General features: G+C 54.4%; 1 protein-coding gene across 4 annotated transcripts in view; it reads right to left on the bottom strand.

The window, feature by feature from the left end:
- Positions 1-9,383, bottom strand: part of XG (Xg glycoprotein (Xg blood group)) — a 25,222-nt gene that overhangs the window by 11,961 nt on the left and 3,878 nt on the right. For all 4 annotated transcript variants that reach the window (XM_029930968.1, XM_029930969.1, XM_029930965.1 and 1 more), the window contains exons 2-4: positions 4,389-4,430; positions 3,180-3,203; positions 1,832-1,894 (exon numbers count right to left, since the gene is read on the bottom strand). In XM_029930968.1, coding sequence (XP_029786828.1) covers positions 1,832-1,894; positions 3,180-3,203; positions 4,389-4,430 — 129 coding nt within the window. The remainder of the gene's footprint in view (positions 1-1,831; positions 1,895-3,179; positions 3,204-4,388; positions 4,431-9,383) is intronic.

Genomic DNA, 9,383 nt, shown 5'->3' with positions numbered 1-9,383 from the left:
CAATCATCCATCCAACCAATCATCCATCCATCCATCCAATGAACCAACTATCCATTTATCCGTCCATCCATCACACATAAATACATCCTACCATCCATCCATCCATCCATCCATCCATCCATCCATACTTCCATCCATCCATCCATCCATCCATCCATCCATCCACTCAAACTATCCAAACACACATCCATCCACCTATCCAACCATATAACCAATCATCCATCCAACCAATCATCCATGCATCCATCCATCCTTCCAACCATCCACCCAACCAACCATCCATCCACTTACCCAACTATCCACACACGCATCCAACTATACATCTATTCAACCATTGATCCATCCATCTATCCATTTATCCATCCATCCATCTATCCATCCATTCATCCATCCATCCATCCACCCACCCATCTCTCCCTCCTTCCATGGACATTAGCTTATCACCAACTTTTTGCTATTGTGAATCATGCTGCTGGTCTATACCTAGGAGTGGTATTGCCTTCTGAGTGGAGGAGTGCCTGGATGTTCAGTCAGTTAAGTGTCCAACTTTGGCTCAGGTTACGATCTCAAGGTTCATGGTTTGAGCCCCGTGTTAATCTCTATGCTGACAGCTCAGGACATGGAGCCCACTTCCGATTCTGTGTGTCCCTCTCTTTCCTCCCCTCCCCAGCTCATGCCCTATCTCTCAAAAACTAGTGAAAACATTTCACTGCTTCAGATTCTTGATTTCCCTCTCTCTGTGCCTCACTTACTAATGTTCTGTCTGTCTCTCTCTCAAAAATAAATCAACATTAAAAAAATAAATGAAAATAAAAACATTAAAAATTTTTTGTATGAAAGTATATTCAAGGAGGAGTAATTAGAGGAAAGGGTCTTGCAGTGGGAATGTTAATACTGGACAGAATTTTTAAGAATTTTTAAAAATGTTTTTATGTATTTTTTGAGAGAGAGGCAGCATGAGCAGGGGAGGGTCAGAGAGAGAGGGAAACACAGGACCTGAAGACAAGCTCCAGGCTCTGAGCTGTCAGCACAGAGCCGGACGTGGGGCTCAAACCCACAAACCGTGAGATCATGACCTGAGTTGAAGCCAGACACTTAATCGACTGAGCCACCCAGGCGCCCCTGGACAGAAATTTTTAAAAGGAAGGGTAAATGTTGATGTGAGCCCCTGTGATCTGAGGCTGCGGGTGTTACTGTTGCTTTTCAATTTGGTAATGACTTCCTTGGACCCATGTCTGGATGTTGAGCTGTCCCTCTTGGGAGGAAATAAATTTCTATCCAGCTGAGCACCAGAATGCCGGAACTGCTTCTTAAAGCTTGACTTAGCCCTGCTTCATGTGGCCCTGCCTGGTCTGCTTTTAGGTGTTCATCACTTTGTGATTGCTAAAGACTTTTTCAATGTTGTCCATCAAAGTTTCCTTTCAGTTTTTTTTTAAAGAAACCTATGGGAACAGCATCTCCCAAGCATTTGAAACCATGCCAAATTGGAGGATAAATGGCATGCAAATCATTGCACAACGCAGGTGGGCTTTTGGGGGGATATCACTTGCAAACACGGGAAAGGAAAACTGTCCTCTGCCTACTTAGAAATGCATCACAATAACATACAGCATCTGCCAAGCAGACCCTATTTTGCAGCAGTCAGAGTAACAAGGAAAGATATGTGTGATTTGGGGTCAGCCTTTAAGCTCCCCCTACTTGGGAGTCCGATGGTTTCCTGTGGAGTGACATGTTCCCTATTTCAAAGGCAGCTCAGAAAAAGTCGCTGGGAAGACAAGGCAGGCTCCATCCACGCAGGGTGGAGAGGAGGTTGAAGGAGGACCCCGCTTACCTCCACTGTTGTCAGGCAGGCCCGGCGGGGGGTCGTAGGGGGGCCTCGGGTTCGGGTAGATTCCTGCGGGGGAAAGGACAGTGCACATTTAGCGAGAAAAGTAGCCTTCTGTTATCCGCAGCCTGTGAAACACGAGAATCAACATAATCATAGATGCCCGAGATCACTCACTCCTCCTGCCATTGGTGTCATAGATGATGGGACCAGTGGAACATCCCTGAGTCTCTAGATGTAAAAATCTCAAAACTAGAAGTTAAAGGAAAACCCGACCTGGGCACGTGCACGTGCACGTGCACACACACACACACACACACACACACACACACACACACAAACCACCCATCCTTCCTTACTTCCTTCTAACCACCCATCCATCCATCGATCCATCCATCCATCCATTTACCCATCCAACTGTCCATCCATCTGTCCATCCGTCTGTCCATCCGTCTGTCCATCCATCCATCCATCCATCTACCCAACCAATCATCCAACTAACCATCCACCCACCCATCCTTGTATCCAACATCCACCCACCCACCCATTCACTCATCCATCCTTCCATCCCTCCAACCAACCATCCATGCATCCATCCATCCATACATACATCCTCACATCCACCCACCCATCCATCCACCCACCCAACCATCCACTCACACATCCAACCATCCATCTATCCAACCATTGATCCATCCATCCGTCCATCCATCCATCCATCCATCCAAGCATCCACCCACTCATCTATCTGTCCATCCATCCATCTTTCCAACTATTCATCTGTCCACTTATCCATCGAACTATCCACCCACCCATCTATCTGTCCATCCATCCATCCACCCATCCATCCATCCATCACATATTCATCCACTCGCCCACCCATCCCCCTCTCTCCATGAACATTAGTTTATTGCCACCTTCTTGCTATTGTGATCACTACCCTCGATGTGCATGTCCGTGTCTGCCGGACACCCTGTGTTCAGCTACTGCAGGTCTATACCTAGGGCTGGTATTTCTGGATCCCATGGAAATTCTGGTTTTACCTATTTGATTTGAGGCTAATGTTTTCCAAAGCAGCCTCACCATCTTCCATTCCCACCAGCACATGTACAGGGTTGCGAGGGTGGGGGCTCTGATTTCTCCACATCCACACCTACACTTGCCATTTTGCGAATTTTGATTCTAATTCTCCTGGTAGGGATGTGGTGATGCCTCCCTGGGACTTTGATTTGCACTTCCCCAGAGACTGCTTGGTCTTGCCCATCTGCACCCACTTTGTGTCCTCAGCAGCCCCCCATAAACAGTGAGACTCCCAGGTGCAGGGTCGCTCCTGGCCGGCCTCATGGCCACTCACCCGAGTTTGGTTTCTTGGTGGGTTCTGTGAACAAAGAGAGAAAAGAAATTGAATGAACATCAAGGATTTATCCACAGCTCAAAGAATCATTCACCTCCTAAGAGAAACTGAAAACCTCAAGGTGCTGAATATTATGTGCTTCTGATACAATTTCCAATTTGTACTTAGGAGGTGAAAAAATAAAAGAAAGAGAAAAAAAACCCGCGCTTACAACCTGTACGTACCAGTCTTCCCTGAGAGCCGTGTAGGGTTGAGGGGTGAGGAGTAAGTTCAGTGAGGGGGTCAGCCTGGCTCACTAGAACGTAAGGTAGAGCCAGGACTTTGCAGAGGTGAAGGGGTGTTTTGCAGAGGTGCACAGAGGTTGCATTAGCAGGGAGCATCAGGAGAGCTCACCCCTGGGCCCTATACACCAGCCTAGTGGCCGAGTGCCTGGCCAGTAGAGAAGCAGAGTCCGCAGTAAATGCAGACAGATGCTTCCTGCTTCCAGGACAATGCTTCTCCCTCTTTCTTTCATGCAGGTGTTTCTCCGTTCAAGAAGCGTTCACCGAGAGCCCACAGGGATGGGGACACAGACTACTCTCCAAGCGATTGCAGTATCTTGAGGCCAGTACGCTTGGACTTGGCAGGGGGGGGTGGGGTGGGGACTTGTATTATGGCCGAGGCTGGGTGAGGGGTCTGATGGGGGCCACAGGAGCTCAGAGGACTGGAGATGGACGCCAGTGAGGGAGCACTGAGTTCCCTGTATGCACAGTGCCCACCACGTCCTTGAAAGCTGTCTCTACACTCAATGCCACATCCCTACAGCCTGACGGGCCCCACCAGTAGGTTTTTCTGCTTCTCGGATCATCATTTCACACCTGCTCCCTGGTGGTTTGTATTTGCAAGAGCCTCTGTTCATGGGGAAGGTCATGGACAGTTGCTTTTGTATTAGGAGGACTTTGTCTTTGCCTTTGTTTTTTAAGTTTATTTCCCTTTCAAGGAGAAACTGACCCAGATCTGCAGCCCCAGGAAATGCATACCCAGCCCTCTGACAGTAAGACAGTCTGGCCAGGCTTGGGCTGGCCAAGGCAACAGCGAGGGGTTCTGTGCAATCACACGCCCCTTCCCACTAGGAGAGCTAGCAGCGCTGTGCGTGGAGATGTCCACAAGCCTGACGGTGAGGCCGGCCAGACCCCAGAACCAAAGCCCCCGAGGAGTACGGTCACTCACGAGAATCATCGAGGGCGTCGGCCAAATCGAAGTCACGTTGACCTGTGGGGACACAGAGGACATGAGTTGCACGGACAGGAGCCATGGGGGTGCTGGCTCCTGGCCGCTCCCCTCTCTCTGCACCATCTGCACACTCGCCTGGCCACACGGGGGCCTAAGCACAAAGGGCCACCCACAGTGAGCCCCGAGGAGGGTCCACGTGTTTGTCAGAGGACTATGTGCTCTTTCCCATCACTCAATGCCTCTTGACAGATCGTAAGGAAGAAAATATCCCCTTGATGTGTGAACGGAGGAAGAAATCCTTCTGGGATTTCACCTGCCTCCAGTGGCCATGCAGAACCAACACAGGAATGTTCTGGAAACCACGGAAGGATCCACGCATTCTGCAAAGGCTGCTGGGTGCCGGTGATGGGACCACAAGCCCCACAAGCCCATGGCCTACAAAAAGGGAACAGGAATGCGACCAGCCCTGCAGAGAGGGGACAGGCTGCCACAGGGACCAAACACAGGCACCCCTGTGAGCACTCCCGGAGGGCTTCCCAGAGGCGGTGGCCCGTGAGCTATTTGGAAGGAGCTGCTTTACACACGAGAAGGAAACACCCGATATTTACCCGGCAACACTGAACACACAAGACACACTGCCTCACGTAAAGGGAGAGAAACGACCACGTTTCAGGGACCGAAGGGGACACAAAGGCAGTGAGCATGGCCTTTTCCTCCTCTTTAACCCTGAGCCTCCCCTCCCCCCTCCTAGTGTGCAATGTGGGAGGCTTGTTGTGTCTCCCACACTGCAAACTGGGACCGAGGCTTTCCAGGGTCCCGCCTGGTCTTTGCATTGCATGAATTTGGGGAGACGCTCCCCCCAGGAGCCGGCCTCACCCCTGCTTTCTAGCTCAGGAAACGCTCTGCGGAAACGCGTGCCCAGAACTGCGGGTCATTTCCCTTCCCTCTTGGACAGACAGAAGCTGAACGCAGGCCCTGCCCCCAGGGTCCTGAGGCTCTCCACCATGGTCTCCAATCCCCTTCCTGAACCGTGCAGACCAGGCCACCCTCCCCGTGCCCTGAGTGCCTTTCTTTTAAACACAAGAAAATCGCTGAAAAAAGCTGGTGGCGCGGGGCTGTCCCCAGGTCATCCCCTGCCTGAGAAGATGTGCTCCTGCCCACGCTCGTCCCTTTGCTGCTTCCTAATCACGCCAGCGAGGTGACAGGGCCTTTCCGATTCCGGCCACTTTGCGGCTCCTCTTTTCGGGAAGAGCTTTTCCTAAAACAGCTTCAGGATGTCTCATTGGCCAATCACACAGTCACCAGTTTCAGGCGCACACTAGGCCGGCGCATTCCTGGCTTGTGCCACCACCATGTCTGTTTCCAGAACATTCCACTGCTTGCAGAGGGGACCCACGACCAGCTCCTCTGACCACCCGCCTCTGTTCCCAGAAGTTTCGACTGTTTGCAAAGCACTCCCAGGAGCGTATCTGCTCTGCAGCCACCGCCTCTTTTTCCAGAAGATTCCACCGTTTGCAATGGAGACCCACGACCAGCCCCGCCCCAGGGACCAGGACTGGGGTCCAGAGCCTGCAGACTGGTCAGGACTGGGCCCCTCACAGGAAGGGAATCACATGCACCCTGCTGCTCTTTCCGAGCACGTGTCTGAGCTCGATGCACGTGACTCCGTGGGCGATCCTGCATTTGCAGGCGACAGGCCATCCGCACACGCGCACACGTGGGTCCGCCTACCATGTCAGGGTGCGGACCAGCAGCCTGAGCGCGGACTCAGAGTTCACGCTGGACCCCGGCGCCGCCTCGGCCTTGACACCGCGCCCGGAGGGAGCTGAGCATCCGGGAAGAGGGTGACCCCTGGCCGCTGGGAGGCCTCCTCGCGTGGGCGGGGTTTGACCCACACACGACCCAGTTTGCAGGTCCAGCGCGACACCACGTGGCAGGCTCTTCTCTCCTTGCTGTGGGATCCAGGTTCCCGGGCCGGCGTTGTGGGCCAGGACAAGCCACAGGCCTCCAACGGTGGGGGGAAACTGAGGCCGGGCTGCACCCATCTGCAGGCCTCGGTCCAGGCAAGAGCAAATCCCACAGAGAGCCGCTTCTATCCGCGAGGAACCGTGTCTCTCCAGACACCCCTCTGCCTGGCCAGGCCCTGCGGGTTCCTCATGCTTCCGGGGACAGCCTGGACCTCCCATCCCGCCTGAGTGCTCTGTGCACCCTGTGCAGATGAGGCTGGGGGTGCAGACTCCCCTTTTCCAGGGCCCTGCGGGGGCGTGGCCGGTGCACAGACCCCGCCCCACCAGCCCCGGAAGGCCCACCAATAGCCACCTGCGCTCTGTGCGCCCCGCCCTAGAAGTGTCATCGCCAAGCAATGTCTCCATCTCGCAGGAACCTGGGCCAACCTGACCTCGTCCTGGGGAACTGGAGGGGGCCTTATGTGTCGCGCCCCCCTGAGTGTCCCAAATGCCTATTCCCAGCCCGGGGCTCCATGCGCTGGATGAGGGAACGCCCACAGCCACCTCTGCTTCCCCAGACCTGGGCACTCCCTCCCCAGGCTCCATGGGTGTGAGCAAGACTCACTTAGCGGGGGGTGCGGGAGGCTGTCTCCCGGGGACTTGTTGCATAAGCTGGAGACCCTGCCCAACAACACGCGGCCCTGTGGGTCCATCCAGCCATGTGAGCCAGCCTGAGTGGGCCCGGCAGGGTCCCCGTGCACCCACATTTCCGGTGGTGGTGAAAGGATGCAGGTCTGACTCGGGCTTCCCCTGTACTTAAAGGCCAAGGTGCCAGCTTCCCAGTATCATTGGCCAATGGGAGGGCGCACATTGCCCAGGGAAGGAGGGACAACTCTTGTGGCACCCAATCAGGAGAGGCCAGCTAACACCTTTGACCTTTCTAGGGGCGGGCCTAGAGATGGAGGCTAGCCACACCCCACCCTACGTGAGGGTCTTAGTCACGCCCTACGTGAGGGTCCTGGGCCCACTCTGATTGGTCAATACTCTAAGTGCTGTGATTGGCTCCCACTACCGCCAGTATTGATGGGGCGGTAGGGAATGGATCCCTGTGCCTGTGTCGTCATTTCCTATAATGCCACCTTCCTAAAAAAGCCCCTAGGCCGCCATGTTCGGGGCTCTCTCCACGTGGCCAGCAGGTTGGTGGAGTCTGTGAGCCTGAGCTTAAGCCCGTAATAAAGCCCTTTGCATCTGCATGCGTGACTCGGTCTCCCCGGTAGTCTCTGGTTCCTTTGGGGCGATATTGGAAACTTGCGCATAACAGTGGTATCCCGTGAGGTCACCACAGCTGAGGGTGCTGATCCCCGAGCTCAGGGTCTGCGGACGCCTGGGGAGGGGTGCGGCTGGCAGGTGCTCACGTGGTGACTGCTGCCATCAGCCTCATCTCTGCCCAAGCGTGAGGCGGGGCTCCTGTCCCAGGATCTATTTCTGATCTGCCTCGGGGACTTTCAGTCACAGCCGTGCGTTTTTGGATGCGAGACCTGAGGACAAAGCAGCCCCCTGGATTCCGGGATCGGGACGCTGGGGATCCAGCTGACACCGTGGGGTCGCGGGTTGACACGGGGTTCACACTGGTCCCTGCCCACGGAGGTCATCGTTAGCCTGGTCCCCAAGACCCCCACTCTCCTCCCCGCAAAAAAGCCCTTGTGGGGCTTGAGCGGGTTTGGAGGAACGTGTCGCGTCATGTGAGCAAATGCAGAGAGGCAGCCCCTCACCCCCGTCACACTCCCAACTGAGTCCTACTGGGCTTTTCATGCCCGGAGTCCCTAGGCTTCCATCCAAACCCTCAAAGGAAGGAGGGCAATTCTGCAGAGCGCCCGGCACCGGTGTGGTGGCAACACCAGGAAGGAGGCAGCGCCTGAAAAGGGTGCGGCCTCGCAGGGGTGGGTGCACCCAGACCAGGAGCCACAAGGGAGCTCATGCACCGGACTTACCCTCCCCCAACTGCTGCACCCACTATCCCTTCCCCCAACCCTGCATGGGACCTCCCCTCCCCCAAATGCTACACCCAACCTCCCCTCCCCCAACCCCAGCACCTGCCTCCCTTCCCCCACCCGCTGGACCAAACTCCCCTCCCCCAACCAGTGCACCGCACCTCTCCTCCCCTAACTGTTTTCCAAAGCAGAAAATCAGCCCCGGGCGAGCTCTGGAAAAAAAAAAAACATACAAGAAAAAATAAAAACCAACCACGGTTATTATCTGAAGCCTTGGCATCAGTCACACTATTAGCAGCAGATTCATATGCCGTTGGATGTAATTACCTTCCGCGATTCCATTCTCTGTCCCATCCCCCTCTTGTGACATGCCCAGGCTCTTCCGGGCCAACTTCCCTGGAGCTGCGCCCCTTTGGGGACATTGATCTGTCATTTCTTCGAGCACGGTTTTACGGATCTCTCTTGGAGCATGGTTCTTGCAGACCAAGCCTTCTGGGTCCCCTGCCCTTGGGCTAGCCACTCTGGGAGCCTTCAGTCTATAGGACCCACACCTGTCTTCCAGCGACACCAGGGAATAATCTTCTGTCCCCCAGGCAGCATCATAAGGTCCCCCTTTCTCTCTGCACCATCATTCTTTAAAAACATATATAAGGAGGCCCTTGGGTGCCTCAGTAGGTTGTCAGACTTGGGCTCAGGTCATGATGTCACAGTCCTGGGTTCAAGCCCCGTGTCGGGCTCTGTGCTGACAGCTCAGGTTCTGTGTCTCCCTCTCTCTCTACCCCTCCCCTTCTCGCATCAGCACTTTGTCCAGATCATGGTTTCTTAGAATCGACAAGAAAAAACAAAATACAGTCGGAAGACAACGTCTTGAAGACGCTGGAGAAGGGCTTGCTCAGCTTTGCACACTTCTGCTCCCTGGTTTCTCAAGAATTGGGCCATTTCTACACCAGCCCTGTTGTAGAAAGGCAACGCCTTCAAGGACATAGCTCAAGGTCACAGGGAAAGAGGGGACGCAGGAAGAATTAATAGCGCTGGCTCCACCTCTGTCCCGTAAC

Source organism: Suricata suricatta, chromosome X (assembly GCF_006229205.1).
Source record: "Suricata suricatta isolate VVHF042 chromosome X, meerkat_22Aug2017_6uvM2_HiC, whole genome shotgun sequence".
In the NCBI taxonomy this organism is placed as follows: domain Eukaryota; kingdom Metazoa; phylum Chordata; class Mammalia; order Carnivora; family Herpestidae; genus Suricata; species Suricata suricatta.
This window is presented reverse-complemented; position numbering and strand designations above follow the sequence as displayed.